Source organism: Fukomys damarensis, unplaced genomic scaffold (genome assembly GCF_012274545.1).
Source record: "Fukomys damarensis isolate Sample0158 unplaced genomic scaffold, DMR_v1.0_HiC HiC_scaffold_37, whole genome shotgun sequence".
NCBI classification, from domain to species: Eukaryota; Metazoa; Chordata; class Mammalia; order Rodentia; family Bathyergidae; genus Fukomys; species Fukomys damarensis.
The window spans coordinates 1,951,857-1,967,703 of NW_022900949.1; the positions used below are offsets into that span (position 1 = coordinate 1,951,857).

The 15,847-nt window shown below is 56.5% G+C and overlaps 1 protein-coding gene and 1 long non-coding RNA gene across 2 annotated transcripts in view; one reads left to right on the top strand and one right to left on the bottom strand.

Annotated features, from left to right (window-relative positions):
• The window catches only part of Tmem59l (transmembrane protein 59 like), a 4,761-nt gene extending 430 nt beyond the window's left edge, over positions 1–4,331 (top strand). Inside the window, exons 2-8 of the mRNA XM_010606541.1 lie at positions 496–657; positions 747–847; positions 1,920–2,075; positions 2,880–2,982; positions 3,406–3,523; positions 3,611–3,728; positions 3,827–4,331. Of these exons, the coding sequence (XP_010604843.1) occupies positions 496–657; positions 747–847; positions 1,920–2,075; positions 2,880–2,982; positions 3,406–3,523; positions 3,611–3,728; positions 3,827–3,955 (887 nt within the window). The 3' untranslated portion in view covers positions 3,956–4,331. The remainder of the gene's footprint in view (positions 1–495; positions 658–746; positions 848–1,919; positions 2,076–2,879; positions 2,983–3,405; positions 3,524–3,610; positions 3,729–3,826) is intronic.
• Positions 4,332–9,010: 4,679 nt separating this feature from the next.
• On the bottom strand, positions 9,011–10,451 carry LOC104849868. Its single transcript, XR_776851.1, has 3 exons — positions 10,035–10,451; positions 9,712–9,747; positions 9,011–9,563 (listed from the first exon to the last, which is right to left on the bottom strand). It is a non-coding gene; the product is annotated as an uncharacterized LOC104849868 (long non-coding RNA).
• Positions 10,452–15,847: the final 5,396 nt, after the last annotated feature.

A 15,847-nucleotide genomic window follows, 5' to 3' on the forward strand; every position in this document is an offset into this window, starting at 1 on the left:
CTCCGGAGGGTGGGAGGGTTTAGGGATGCAGATCCTGCCCGGGGAGCTCGACGTGGGGGAGGGGGTGGGCCTGAGGCTCCCCCAAGTCTGCTGCGCAAGAGCTCCTGGATGCCCAGGGCCCACCTTGCTCCTCCTGTGCAGCCTCTTCCCTGCACCGCTGCCAGCCCTCCAATCCATTATTAGTCCCCCTAAACCTGTTCCAGAGGATGAGCGCCCCCCCCCAGGCCTGAGAATCTCTCCCAAGCTCCTCCTCCCAGGAGCCATACGGGGTCCCGACTCCATTCCGATCGATTCCCAAAGTCTCTCTCTCTCCTTCCTCCTTAGAGCTAAAAGCCCCCCAATATTCTCCCCCAACCCCGGAACCGGGGATTGAACTCAAGACCTTGCGCTTGCCAGGCGCCGCTTAATTGAATCTCGGGCCCTAGATTGAAAGACCAAATCGCCCCTCCCCCCGTGCTTCCGGTCATCACCGCCTCCCGCCCCTCCCGCGCTGAGCTCCGTGCCCCTCCCAGGCAGGACCCGAGGACCCCTCAGAGTCCCCGTACGACAGGGCCGTCCTGATCAGCGCTTGCGAGCGGGGCTGCCGGCTTTTCTCCATCTGCCGCTTCGTAGCCAGAAGCTCCAGGCCCAACGCCACCCAGACCGAATGCGAAGCAGGTGAGGGCCAGGGCAGGCCCAGGTGCGCCGGGGTGGGGAGTGCTGGCGAGGAAGGGCCATCCCCAGTCATGCCCCTGCTATCCCCGCAGCATGCGTGGAAGCCTACGTGAAGGACACGGAGCAGCGAGCCTGCCGCGAGGGCTGCTGGATCCAGGCCCCCCAGCCGGATCCTGAGGCCCAGCCCCAGAAGGTGGGCGCCCCACACCGAGTCTCGGGCCACATCCCCAGACCTCCCCCAGCTTCTGCGTTCCATCAACACCTGCGGGGTGGCCTCGTGTCCTCTCCAGCCCCCGTGGTCACTTCTTTGGCCTGGGTCCTAGCACCTGTCACCCATCTCCTACCCATCACAGGGCTAAATGGCAGCCAACACAGTCACTGTTCAGGTATCAGACACTCATTGTGGTCCCAGGCCTGTCCCAAATTCCTCCTGCCACCTGGAGATATCAGGCATGCTGTCCCTGCCAAGGGATGACTGGCTGTGGGGTCCTGCAGTTAGGGCAGTGGCAGAGGCCAGTTTTGGGCCACTGGGCTCGTGGCTGCCTCTCTTCTTGGTCACCTTCACTGCCCTGTGGCTTCTTGGCACTGGGATGAGCAGTTCCCCTGTGACAGGGAGGTGGCCACTGTCATCTAAGAGGGTGGAGACAGCTGGGGGCAGAGCACTGTCCCAAGCACACAGGGCCTGGGGCGGAAGTGGCCATTGCTCACCTGCATTGGGGGGAAACTGAGGCACAGGACGTCATGCTGCACAGCCAGAGACCCGGGCCTGGGGGCTCCCCAGAAGGTCCTTTCCCTGTTTCATCCAGGCTCAGAGGAGCACAGTCCTGTCACCATGTCACCTCTTCCCATTTGAATGAGACGGTGAGGAGAGGCTTGCAGGACTCATGGCCACTGGTCATTTGCAATCTGTGCTGCACCAGCGGCTGGGGAGACATCATTAAAATCTTACAGCTGCCCTAGAGTGGAGAGAATCGTCTACTCCTGTATTAGGGCCCAGAGAGGGCAATGAATTTTCCCAGGGGCACACAGCAAGCCACATGCCATGGGGTCTGGGTCTGAACCAAATCACTCAGCCAAATCCAAGCACAGTGAATCCCTCAGTGCCCCCCCTTCACAATGTTCTACTCTGTCACCATTTATTATTTTTTTGTTTGTTTGTGGTACTGGGGATGGAAATCAGGACTTGTGCTCGCAAGGTGGGCATGGTGTCACTGAACTAAATCCCTGGCCCCGACACCATTTTTGTCCCTTGGGCCTTCGCACAGCAGAGAAAGGTCCTGGAAGCTCCTGGCGGGACCGTGTCCCTCCTGGACTTATTTTCCACCCTCTGCAATGACCTTGTCAACTCGGCCCAGGGCTTCGTCTCCTCCACCTGGACATACTACTTGCAGACTGACAATGGGAAGGTGGTGGTTTTCCAGGTGAGGAGGCTGGCAGGGGCCGCCCTAGGTGGCAGGTGGGTGGGCGGGGTAAGAATGGGGCATGCAAAATTCGTGCTGGGTGACTCTCAGATTCAGCTGGATTCAGGAGCTCAGTGTCTCCCTGTGCCCTCGACTGTGCTTTCCTCTCTGGGAGCTTCATTTCTGGGTGTGCTCTTCCCTCCTGGCAATAGAATGGGTGCCAGGGGCTCTGGATTACAATCTCTCTGGGATTCTGGAGAGGTTGTTTATTTATATGTGATACTGGGGTGGGAACCCAGGTCCTCAGCCCTGAGCTACGTCCACAACACTTTTTTTTTTTGTTTTGAGACAGGGTCTATATAAGTCCCTAAATTACCCAGGCTGGGCTTAAATTTGCAATTCTCCTGCCTCAGTCTCCCTCAGTGCTGGAATCACTGACATCGTAGGCCACAGAGTTTTCGCTGAGCTGGGATTGGCCCTGGCTGGGTTCTAAACCATCCCTCAGCCAATCACTGTGATTCTGCGGGCTCAGCCTAAGTCATCTTCTTCCACTGGGAGCCGAAGGATGGGGTTTAGGCAAACAGTGCCCAAGAGAGCGGAGAATGTCCCTGATGTCACAGCCCGGGAACTAGGTGCCAGAGCTGAGCCTATCATCTTCTTCCACTGGGAGCCAAAGGATGGGGTTTAGGCAAACAGTGCCCAAGAGAGCGGAGAATGTCCCTGATGTCACAGCCCGGGAACTAGGTGCCAGCTGGACAGGGGGCACTGCCTGCCAGGGCTCAGAGTGCCTCTCATAGCTCCGCTCTGCTGTTTGCTCCGGTCCAGACCCAGCCTGCGGTGGAGAGCCTGGGCTTCCACAGCGGCCGCCTGCAGCGACTGGAGGTGACCTGGAGGGGCCTGCATCCCGAGGCCCTGGAGGTGCACGTGGGTAAGGTCCAGCCCGCTGTCCCTGGAGTCCTCCTGGCCAATGGACCCCATAGGGTGGGGCTCTCCTTCCTCCACTGCTGGGTCCCACAGTCGGTCTCCTAGGAGCCCACGGACCATCCCCCAGGGTTCCAGTCGATCTCCTGGGTTCCATGGTCCACCCCATGATTCCTCGGTCCATCTCCCAGTGTTCTGTGGCTCACCTCCCGGTGCTCTTTGCCCATCTTCCAGTGTCCCTCGGTCTCTTTCCCAGGACTGCGTGGCCTGTCTCCCAGGGTCCCATGGTGCGCCTCCCAGGGCTCCGTGTTCCATCCCTAGTCTCCGTTCTGAGCCCCGCGGCCCACCGCCCCAGGTCCTGGCCTCCTTTCCCTGCTCTGCGGTCGCCCCGTTCTTCCTGAGGTCCCGTGGTAGACAGCCCCTCTCTCAGACCCCGTAGGGCCCTTGGACAAGGTGCACAAGGCCAAGATCCGAGTGAAGACCAGCAGCAAGGCCAAGGTGGAGTCCGAGGAGCAGCAGGACACTGACTTCCTCAGCTGCATGTCCCGGTGGGTGGCAGGCCCTGGGGGTGGGGGTGGACGCCCCATGGCTCCCGCTGCAGCCAGGCGGGTGCTGAGCTGAGCCTGGGCCGGCAGGCGCTCGGGGCTGCCCCGCTGGATCCTGGCCTGCTGCCTCTTTCTGTCTGTGCTGGTCATGCTGTGGCTGAGCTGCTCCACGCTGGTGACCGCACCGGGCCAGCACCTCAAGTTCCAGGTAGGTGGGAGCAGTGGGCACACGGGGTGCGTGAGGGGCTTCAGATGTAGTGGGGGGCCCTGTCTGGGCCAGGGCCCGAGCACCTGCTGCCCCCACAGCCGCTGACCCTGGAGCAGCACAAGGGCTTTGCGGTGGAGCCCGAGTGGCCCCTGTACCCGCCTCCATCGCACGCCTGCGAGGACAGCCCCCCGCCCTACAAGCTCAAGCTGGACCTGACCAAGCTGTAGCCCCGTGGCTAAGTGGCTGCCCCTGGGACCATCCGTGTGCCCCTCCACCCCAAGCCTCCTTGTCCTTCACCCTCCCCTCTCGCACTCCTCAGTCCCAGGGGGGCAGGTCTGGCCTGGGCTCCTCCTGTCCCGCTTCCTTGGGGCCATGCTACTTTTTGTCTTCGATCTTGTGGCTTTCGGAGTGTCTGCACCCCCGTTTCGTGTTGCCTTCCTCCTTTTTCTGTCCCCTCTCTGGGGGCTGAGGCACAGGGGAGCCACTCCTCTGCAGTTTCCCTCTTATTCCCGGGGACCTGGCCCCTCCAGGAGCGGGGACCCTGGGGACTCCCTGGCGGAAGGGGCCGGGCTGGGGAGAAATAAACCGTGTACATAACAGACATTCTGGCTGCGCCTCCTGTGTTCCATACCCTGTCTGCTCCGGGGAGCAGCCCGGCTGTGGCTGTGATTCCTGGCCACCAGGTCCTTCCATGTCACCGTGGAAGCCCCTGGAAGTCGTTGCTGGCAGAAGGAGCCCAGGCCCCTGCCACCCCGCCCGTCACACATCCAGGGAGGGCTTGTCCCTGCAAAATGGTGCGTGTCCCCCTTCCCAGCGGGGCTGGCACTTGTGATCCTCCTGTCTCAGCCTCCCAGAGTGCTGGGATGACAGGTGTGTGCCCCCCCGCACCGGGCGTAAGGGAGCTGTTCTCGGAGGTGTGGAGGGGTGGCGGCTGATGCGGTGAGATGGGCTGGAGGAGGAGATGGCGCTGCGGTCTTGGGTCCGGGGATGCTGGGAGCGGTGCTCTGCCCTGTCCTGGAGGACGCCAGTGGGACTGACTGAAAGGCTGTCCAGCCCCGTGGGTTCCTCTCACTCGCTTCCCTGTCCCCATGGCCACCATCACCGGCCACGTAAGCTGGGACCACCAAGCCCCTCCCTCCAAACCTCCTCAGGAGATGGGGCTGCACACACAGGAGTCTGCAGCTGCCTGCGGGCAACAGGAACCAACTCCAGCCACTGGAGAGAGACAGGATTTACGGAAGGGTGCAGATGGCGGGCCCGGTGCCGGGAGGGGACCTGGAACCTCACACGTGTTGGGCAAGCTCTGTACCACTGAGCCACGCCCCTAGCTCTTTTTGGGTTTTTATTTTGCAACGGACTGGGTGGCCGGGTTGGCCTTACACTCAAATACTCCTGCCTCCGTCTCCTGAGTGCTGGGACCACAGACATGACCACTGCTCCCCTGTTCTGTACCAGAAGGGACTTGTGCATTTGAATTTTGGCACCCTCGGGGGTCCCTGGAATGCACAGCCCATGCATCCCAAAGGATGTGTGCATATTTACCGTTTTGCCTTTGGTTATTGAGTTGGAGTCTTGCTGTGTTTGCATAGCCCAGGCAGACCCTGAACTGCCCACCCTTTTGCCTTAGACCCTTGAGTGCTGGCTTTACAGGCACGAACCACCGCATTCAGCTGTTTTTGTTTTGTGTTCATTTATTCCATCCATCTATGGTACTTAAATAGCTACTGCCAGATGCAGGGGTGCACACCTGCTATCCCAGATACCTGGGAGGCTGAAGCAGGAGGATCTCAAGCTCAGACCCAACCTGGCAATTTAGGGAGACGTGTCTCAGAATAAAAAGCAAAAAGGACTAAGGTGCAGCTCAGTGGTAGAACACCCGTGGGTGCCCCCCACCACCAACTGTAAGTGGCCAGCCCAGCACAAAGGGGATTATGGTCCTTCCCTTCTGCCCGCCCTGCTCTTATCCCAAACACCTGTGGCTCTGGATATCTTAGCCCATCTTTTTCTTTTTTAGGGGGCGGTGCTGGGGATCAAACTCAGGACCTTGTGCTTTCGAGGCAGGCAGCGGCACCACTGAGCTAAATCCCCAGCCCAATCCCATCTTGATTCCTACTGACTGTCACTCACTACTGCTCTCCAAAGACCTGTCCTCTGCCTCAGACAGCCTCCAGCCCACACTGGCCCCTTTCATTTCCATGGTGACCACTGAGGTCCTTGCACCTCCTCTCCAAGCTCCCCACTTCCCTTTCTGCCCTTATCAGTTACATCTGTGTAAAGTAAATCCCATCCCAGACACTGCTGTCTCCTGAGCGGAGCCCAAACATCCAAATATACCAGCAAGGCCCCACAATCCAGCCCCATGCTCACCTCTTAACTACTCCAGCCACATGCCGTGTCCTTGAATCCTGTGAGCTGCCCAACTCCTTCTAGCCCCAGGGCCTTTGCACTTGTGTGTCTCTGCCAAGGTCATACCCAAAGGGGTCTGCTTCAGTGGAAGACGAGTTTCCCATGATGGCACAAGCTCTCTTGGGTGCCCAGATCTCTGTCCATCTTCTCTGTTCTTGCCACATTCATAGTTGGCTCATAATGGTTTGTTTCAAACTTGGCCTCTTTCCTGTCTGTCTGTCTGTCCGTCTGTCTATCCGTCTGTCTGTCTGTCCGTCTATCCATCTATGAATGATACTGGGGATGGAATCCCGGGCTTTACACTCTGCTACATCCCCGGGCCTTTTTATTTTTATTCTGAGACAGGATCTCACTAAGATCCCTGGCCAGGCTCAGACTCACAATCCTCCTGACTCAGCCTCCTGGTGTGCATGGCCGTGTCTGGCTTGCTTTCTGAAGAACTTTCCTTCCTTCTTCTCTCCTAAGAGAAGTCTGGTGCACCAAGACAATCACCCGTGGGCACCCTGGACACAGCTGGGATTGATGGAGGGAAGTGTCCTGTTAACTAAAGTTGCTGAGCAGAGAGGATGTAGATCTAGAGCTGCCGAGGGCCCCTTGTGGCCATGAAGACTGTGCTTGCCGTACAGATGGAGAGAAACAATGTCTAAGGACGTTGTTGGAAGTCCTGGAGCAAGCTGTGCTTGAAATCCACCTTACCCCTCAATTTTTGGCTTAGATCAGTTTATGTTGCTTTTTTTTTTTTTTGGAACTGAAAAGGACCGTAACTGACTGCTTTTTCTTTGACCCCTCCTTTAAGAATAAACACCCTTCTTGCATGGGTGTTTTTTACTTGTTTGTTTTATATCATGTGTCTAGAGCATTAATTCTTCTTTTTCATTTTATTTGAGACAGGGTCTTGGTCTGTAGCCCAGGCTGGCCTCACATGTATAGAGATCCTCCTGCTTCAGCCTCCTGAGTGCTAGAATGAAAGGCGAATGCCTCCGTGCCTGGCTCAGAGATTGCTTTACTGCTTCCTGGCCTGTCTCCTCCATGTACCATCCTGGGCACACTGCAGATGCGGGGCTGGCTCTGCCATGACCTCGGCACCCACAAATGCAGACCCTGGAGGCGTCGCCCGGCAGGACGTCCGGAGCCTCTGTCCCCTGGGCCCTGCCCACGTCTCTATCTTCCGCCTTCATCCCACGCAGACCTGGTGGTGGTGGTGGGTGGCTGGCTGGTGTCATAGCAACCAGCAGGCGCACCCATGTCTCTGGTAGCAGAGGGTTGCCATGGCAACAGGCCATCCTGGTTTCCTAGTGACAAGGACAGTGATCTGGCTTGGGGTGGGAACCACTGTGCAGGGGAGGGAGGGAGATGGCCCTGGTGTCCAACAAACACGCAAAAGACACTCTGGAAATGCTCACAGTGAAAGGCCGGAAGGGGGACTGTTGCTTCTGCAAAGCTGGGGTTTGGGCCAAGCCCCCTCCTGAAGCTGCTGTGTCCCTGCTGGGGTCCTCCTTTCTTCAGAGTCCCCACAAGGGCCATTCCTGGTGGCTGTTTCCTGTGAGTCCCTCCTGGCCTCACTTCAGCTCTACTGTACCTCCGTCACCTTCCAGCTCAGCCCAGGCCCCTCTAAGTCACAACACCCCAACTGAAGTGTTTATCATGTTGACAATTAAGTGGTTGCTTCTTTACTTGTGTGATGATTGGTTTAATAAATGGTCCCTCTGCCAGATGCGACACTCTAGGCGTCTCGGTCACAGCTGCGTCCCACACACTGAGGAGGCTGCTTGCAATACATCTTTGTCAACACTCTTCCTTCTCGCTCTGCCTGGCCCATTTTTCCAGAGCCAATTCGGCCTCGTTTCTGTCCCTTGAGCCCTCTCTGGCACTGGTCTAGGGCCTTCCACATTATGTCCACCTGGAATATTCTGGACCTTTCCACGGCGTTCTGGAAAGGCCCAGAACATTCTAGAACATTCCGTCTCCTGTTTTTACTACACTGGGTCGTCACTTCCTAGGGGAAATTCTCCTTGATTTGACTAAATCACACCCCCCATCTCAGCGTATTTTCTTTACGGCAATCACTGCTGAATGGAAAAGCTTTGGTCATTCATAGGTGTATACGTCTCGGATGTAGCTCTCCCCTTACGTGAGGGCAGGATTCTTGCCTGGTGTGACCCTCAGCAGGAACCCAGCACTCCATCTGCTGAGGGGGAGTCCCTCATGTTCCCTCTGAGTCACACCTCAGCAGTAGCCCTAGCTGTACCATTTTGGGTTCTTGTTGTTTGTTTTGTTTTTGTTTTGTTTTTGAGACAGGATCTCATTGTGTCATCCAGACTGGCCTCAACGTCACAGAAATCTTCCTCAGCCTCCAGAGTGCTCAGATGACAGGTGTGGGCCATCACACCTGGCCCCCAGCCCAGTTTTTATTTCTTGTTTTGAGGCAGGGTCTCACTGAGTGGCTAGGTTGCCCGGGCTGGGCTGGTTTTTGCTTTTTTTTTTTTTTTTTGATTTTTTGGGACAGGGTCTCACTAGCTGAGACTGACCTGGAACTCACTATGTAGCCCAGGCTGGTCTCCAACTCACAGCGATCCTCTGGCCTCAGCCTCCCAGAGTGCTGGGATGCCAGGCATGTACCACAGTACCTGGCTACTGTTTTTGGTACTGGGGATTGAAACTTCATTTTTTTTTCTTTTGGTACCGGGAATCGAACTCAGGAAATTGTGCCTTAGAGGCAGGCAGCAGAACCACTGAGCTAAATCCCCAGCACTGACTACTTTTTTGCAGTGCCAGGGATGGAACCCAGGACCCCACGTGTGCTAGGCAGTGCTCTGCCCCTGCCCAGTGTCCTTTTGAGGATGTTAAGCCAGCCTCATACGACATGAATGCTTTGGACATAGTTGTGATGCTGTGTTATTTAAGGACTCACGACAAGAAAAGAAAATGCTCTGCATGTTGGGCACAGACACCATTTATGTCTTCTCTTCCATCTGCACTGTTTGGAGGTGGGGACGTGGAGCCCTGGGTGCAGATGGCCAGCTGCACTGCTAGGCACCAACTGGCGTCCCCAAGTGGTTGCAGCAATGGACACCGCCACGAGCCAGGCGTGACAAGCAGGCTTTGAGGCACCGCCCCATCATTGGCAAGAGGCACAGTGGTGGGGGCCGGTGAGGCACCTGCTCTGTACACCTGATGCCCTGGCTTCTGCCCCAGCACCACCAAGGAATGGGGACGGTCATACCCCAGGGTGCGGGCGCGCTAGGCCATGCGTGTCAGTCCCTTCTGCCTGACTGTCACAGCCCACCCTAGGCACAGACATCTTAGTAAGAAAAGAGACTCACCTGACTCGCCCTTCTGTAGGCTGGAAGTCTGAGCAGGAAGGCGTGACTCTGGCAGGGGTTCCTTGGGTCGTGTTGCCTTGTGGCAGATGACAATAGTGGGACATACCTGGGGACAATCAATCAACCTCCTTTCTCTTTTTCTGTTTTTGCGCTGGGGATGGAACCCAGGGCTGTACACCACTGAACTACATTGCAAGCCTGCCCTTCCTCCCTCCCTCCCTCCCTCCCTCCTTCCCTCCCTCTGTCTCTCTCACCCTCCTTCTTTTTGTTTTCTGAGACAAGGTCTTTCTCTGTAAAAAAAAAAAACAGTGGCCTTGAACTCACAGAAGATCCTCCTGCCTCAGCCACCCGAGCCCTGGAATCACAAGCACACACCACCATGCCCAACTCGATTTTTCTGCTCTTTCTGTCACATGCCACAAGCAGGCATCCTGGGGTGGAGAGCAGGGACTAGGTTCTGGGAGGACACTGAGAGGTCAGGGGTTGTCAAAGGTCTGCAGGTGACCAAGGGAAGCCACAGCAGATTCATCATGGGAAAACACCATCCAGTTAGTCATCCACGGATTCACTCGCTCACCTGGAGATTGGCTGTTGGTTGATGGATGCCGGATACGCTGTCCTTTGGACCCCAGCAAGGCTCTAGCTTGGATACAGATACTGCCAGGTGTGGTGGCCACGTCTGGGCAGAGAAGCAGAAGCTCTGTTGAGCATCAGGGAGGATTCCTGGATGAGGAGGAGAGTGCAGTGGGCGCCAAGAACTCAGGCAGGTGCATAGGATCCTTCTCTTCCTTGGTGGGGGTTCCACAGCTGCCGTAGCAAATGATGACAGCTGGGCGGCTAAATGAAACAGGAACAGCAGGCAGGCACAGCGGTGCACGTCTGTGATCCCAGGTACACAGGAGGCTGAGGCAGGAAGAGCCCAAGATGAAGCTAGTTTGAGCTGCCTAGTGAGACCTTATCTCAACAAACGAACAAACAAAAAACAAAACAAAACTGAAATTGAATCTCAGAGTCCTGGAGGCCAGAAGTCCAAAATCAAGGTGTCTGTAGCTCAGTGGTAGAGCACTTCCCTAGCATACAAGAGGTCCTAAGTTTCACCCCCAGCACTGCCAAAGAAAACCAACACCAAAAAAGCTAAAAGTCTTAGCTGTGGGCTGTGGGGGCACATGCTTGTAATCCCAGCTACTGGGAGGCTGAGGCAGGAGGATTGTAACTTTGGGACCAGCCTGGACAACTTAGAAAGATCCTATCTTAAAATAAAATAAAGATGCCTGTGTGTTCAGGTCAGTGGTAGGGCATTTGCCTAGCATGTTTGAGACCCTGGGTTCCATCTCTAATACCTACAAAAGAGAAGAAAAAGCCAGGTTTAAGTGGCACACATCAGTAATCCCTGTACTTTGAGAGACTGAGGCAGCAGGGAAAATTTAAGTCCTGCCTGGACAACATGGCAAGACCCTGCCTCAAAGTAAAAAATAAAATAAGGGGTTAGGAATATAACTCAATGGTAGAATCCCTTTGAGTTTGATACTCAGTCCTAACAAAAGAAAAAGACAAGAAAACATTATAATTGGGCTGGGCCACTACCAAGGCCCCTGGGGAGGACTCTCCTGCCTCTGCCAGCTCCTGGTCCCTCAAGTTTCCTTGGCTTGTGGCTGCACCCCCCAACTCTGCCTCTGACTCACATAGCTTTGTCCCCTGCCTGGAGTTCTCTCTCTCTCTCTCTCTCTCCCTCTCCCTCTCCCTCTCCCTCTCTCTCATAAGGACATTTGTCATTAGATCTGAATCAACCCTAGCCCAGCATGATTTTTTTCTTGCAAAATCTTAATTCCATTGTAAATACCCTATTTATTCATTTATTTATTCACTTGCCTACTTGTTTTATTTTACTGGGAAGTGAACCCAGGGCCTTCTCACTGAGCTACATCCCAGCCCTTAAAAAAAAAAAAAAATTGGAGACAGTGTCTTGCTAAGTCCCCAAAAAGGTCGCTAAGAGGTGGTGGGACCTTTAAGAGGTGGGGCCTAGTGGGAAGTGGCAGGCCTGGCCCCAAGTGGGACTCGGCTTTTGGCCTGGCTGGGTTTCTCCCCCAAGAAGAGGCCCTGGTTACGCCCTGTGTGCGCGGTGCGTGTGCGCCACTAGCCTCTTTCTTCCTCCTCAGCCTTCCTCTGGTATTTCATTCTAGTAACAAGAAACGGGCTGATACAGGCTGCCCCATCTCGATGCAGACAGGGCCCCAGCACCAGGAAGCAGTCTAGGGTCCCCAGGAAGGGAGCTGCTGGCTTCCCGGGCAGCCTCCTGCGGTGCGACGTGCCTCACCTTCCCTGGATCTCAGCCATCCACGCCCTGGCCTCGGAGTAGCAGGGCCGGCGAGTGCAGAAGTGGTGACAGCAACCCAAGGCACGTACATGGTGGACAGCCAACTTTCTGGTCAGTGTTTTTGTAGAAAGGGTGACTAATTCTTTCTCTCTCTTTTTTTTTTTTTTCTGGTGCTGAGGCTGGAACCCAGGGCCTTGCACATGCTAGGCAAGTGCTCGCCCTGAGCTCCACCCTCAGCCTTGGGTGACTAATTCTTACCGAGAGCCATTCCTTAATTCCCATTTCATGGACACGGACGCTGAGACCACCCAGCGACCCTGAGAGCGCCGCCGTGATTCACTGGCGCACTATGTGTTTATCTAACGTGTGTCTGCTGCTGTCCGGCAGCCACAGCAGCAGCAGCCAGAAACAAAACAGCATTCTCATCCCCTGGGAGCTGACATTTCAGTGGAGCGGATGAATGATAAGAAGGAAAGGAAAATGTCTGACAGTTCCTCAGAAAGCTGAACACAGAGCTCCCCATCCCAGGAGCCCTCAATTCCACACCTAGGTTTTTGCCCCAGGGAACTGAAAACAGGGGTCAGTCAAATCCTTGGACACACATGTTCACTGAAGCCCAGCAGCGTGAACAAACAAGTATCTACCAGTGCATGAAAAAATACACACAGGGTGGGACATCCACTGGGTGGAATATTACTCAGCCGTGACAAGGAACAACGTGGATGAACCTCAAGACCATGGGGCTGAGTGACAGAAGACAGACATAAAAGGCCACTCAGTGTGATTCCACTGACACGAACTGTCCAGAATAGGCGAATCCTGGGCTGGAGATTTAGCTTAGAGGTTCTATCTATCGCCTGCCTCACAAGTGCAAGGTCCTGAGTTCAATCCACAGGACCAGAAAAAAAAAGAAAAAGCCACAGCAGAACAGGTGAATCCACAGGGACAGGAAGCAGATCAACTGCTGTCAGGGGAGAGGGGAGGAAATGGGAGAGACTGTTCATGGGGACAGGGTTTCCACTGGGAGGGGTGGAAGTGTTCTGGTCCTACATAGAGGTGGTTTTTTCCTGACATCTGAGTGTGCTAAGAACCCTTGGGGAACTGGGGGAGGGTGGAGCTCAGTGGCAGAGAACTTACTTAGGTGCAAATCCCTGGCTGCATTCCCAGTACCTCAAGAATCGATTGGTAAATACGATTTTAAAGAAAGTATGAAAATTATCCGTTGAGATGCTTTAAAATGCTGAATTTTTCTGCATGCCCATAATCTCAGGTACTCAGGAAGCTGAGGCAGGAGAATCTTAAATTCAGGGTCAGCCTGGGGAACTAGCAAGATCCTGGAAAGTACTGGGGGGAGAAAAAGGTGTGGAGGTGAAGTTACAGCTGGCTGGCGCATCCTGCATGCGCCCTTGGTTCAGGAACAATGGGTGAAGACCTGAGGACAGTAACGAAAAGAGGAGAATCAGCATTGATGTGATGCTGGCCATTCAGCGGTGACGCCCGCGGGGTGGGCCCTGGCCCCAGCAGACAGCTGTCGGGACCCAAGGCCGTCTGAGGTGTCCACCTCCTGCTCCATGACACCTGGGCTGTCCACGCTGGACCTGGGCCTGTGAGCTCCACAGCTGGCCAGGCTGGCTAAGGGGAACAGGTGGTGAGGCCCCTGCCTCTGGGATCCTGGGCCAGCTGTGGGCCAGGCGGCGGCCAGGCTGCGGATGGTGCCTGCCACAGAACAGCCTGTGGCTCTGCCAGCCCATGGATCCGTCCTCCTTGGGCCCGGCATGCGCAGTGAGGCCCTCACTGCAGTCCAGTCATGGCAGCCACTGCAGTTTGGGCCAAGAACCCTGGGTTCTTGGCTTTGCCTGGCTTTTCCACTGTGGCCCGCATCTCACCTGCACTGTTAGTGCCCTTGAAGTTCATCCCAGTGAGGGCCACATGGCCCCACCTTTCCATTTGTTTTTATGGTGCTAGGGATGAAACCCAGGGCCTCGCATATGCTGGGCAAATGCTCTACCACTGCGCTACATTCCCAGCCCTTTTCATTTTATTTATTTACTTATCTATTTTGAGACAGGGTCTCACTATGTAGTTCAGGCTGGCCTTGAAATCTGTGATCCTCCCGCCTCAGCCTCCTGAATGTTGGGATAACAGGCGTGTGCCACCACGCCCGGCTCCCTTTTCAATTTTATTTTGGGACAGGGTCTTGCTAAATTGTCCAGACTATGTTCGAACTTGCAATCTTCTGCCTTGGCTTCCGGATTAGCCTGGATTACAGGTGCTCACCACTGTGTTCAACCAAACCCCATCAATTTCCGCCTAGATCTTGTCCCTCCTAGCGAATGCCCCTAGTGGAAAATGTTGCCTCCCCAATTCTGAGAGGCACCTGCTAAAGCCATCGCTGGTTTCTCTTCTGGTTTCAGCAGGAGGGTGTCCGCAGTAACCCCCAAGCCCTCTGCTCAGTACCCTCCCACCTCTACTCCCTCAGGTCTGCAGGACTGACGGAGGTCCCAGAGCACTCCTGCGCCTCTGCACAGACCTCTGCGCAGGCTGTCCTGTCACCTGCGATCTCAGGGCACCTCAGTGACCAGGGTGCTCGGGGTCTGCAGCCGGGGGTCCTGTGCTTCTCGCCTATCACTGTCTGCTTCTAACACGTGGGGCGAATCTGGGTGTTTAGGGGCCTTGCGTGGGAGTGGATGCTGTTGACTCCGGCCTTATGTGTGGCGGCTGAGCTGTCGGTCTCTGCTGATGCTTTGGATGCCTGCACGGGGTTCATCCGGAACAAAGACCGGAGGTGGAACCGTGGGTGTCTGCACAGCTTTATGGCCGGGCGGTGGGGAGAGTGGTGCCTGTGTAGCCCGAGGCAGTAGGGCCCCCAGCACGGAGTATCCATCAAGAGGCCCAGTGTCACCTCCTCCGTGGATTATAGTGTTTGAGCACCTGCTGTGCACCTGGCCCTCTGCAGGCCACGAGGGGGGGCAGTGGGGGATGGATCTCCCCGCAGCAGTGGCTCAGACAGGAACTTAGAGGGAGGGTGCCCGGCTCCATCTAAGCCGCTCCACATCGCCTTGCCCCGCCCCTGATCTGGCGCCACCCTTCGGCAGCCCCTTGCACACATCCGGGCACCTTTCTGGCCCCCTCCTCAATCCCGGCCCCTTCCCTCACTCAGGCTCCGCCTCTCCGACCTCTGCTCACTCTGTCCCTCCCAGTCGACCTCACCTATCACCAGACCACGCCCCTCCCTGGCCCCTGGACCGGACCCTTTCAGCCCCTTGTACCCCTACCCTGCCCGGTCCGCTCTTCATCCTGGACCCCGCCCTCCTAGGTCACACCCACCCCAGCCATACCACGCCCCCTCTCGCTTGACACACCTCCGTCCTGACCCCGCCCCTTACTATAGAGCTCCGCCCCAATTCCCTACCCTCTGACTTCTGGTCACCCAGGCTCCACCTCTCTTTACCGTAGACCCGGCCCCTTCGCTCCAGATACACCCCTTTCTCCGACTCTGCTTGGGCCTTTGCTCTAAGGCCCAGCCTTAGCTTTCCGCCCCGTCGGGCTTTGGCCCCGCCTCTCTGTGGAATAGGCCCATCCCACCACCCAGGCCACGCCCCTTACCCACTGGTCTGCCCCGCTCCTCAGAAACACTCCACCCTTCATTTTTGGGCCCCGCCTCCTAGGCTATGCCCCGCCCCCAGCTCATTGAATCCCTCCCCTCGCCAGACGCCTGGACACATCGTTTTCCAGGTTCCCGCTCTGCCCCCGGAGCCAGGGCCCGGCCCAATACCTTACCTCTCTCCCTTTTCCTGCCCAGGCCCGACCTCTTCGTAGACCCCTCCCCCTACCCGCTCCTCCGGCTCCGCCCCTTTTCTTCGGACACGCCCCTTCCTTCTCTGGCCGTTGCTCTAAAGTGCCTCACTCTTCAATCCTGCTGAGTTCTAGCCCCACTTTTTGCATACCGGCCCCTCCCACTCCTAGCCCCGCCCCTTTCAGAGACTAGCCCCACGCCCCTCGGACCACGCCCTGTCCATGGCCACGCCTCTCCGCAGGCCGGGCTCCGCCCCACTCCCCGGCTCTGGGTCTCCCGG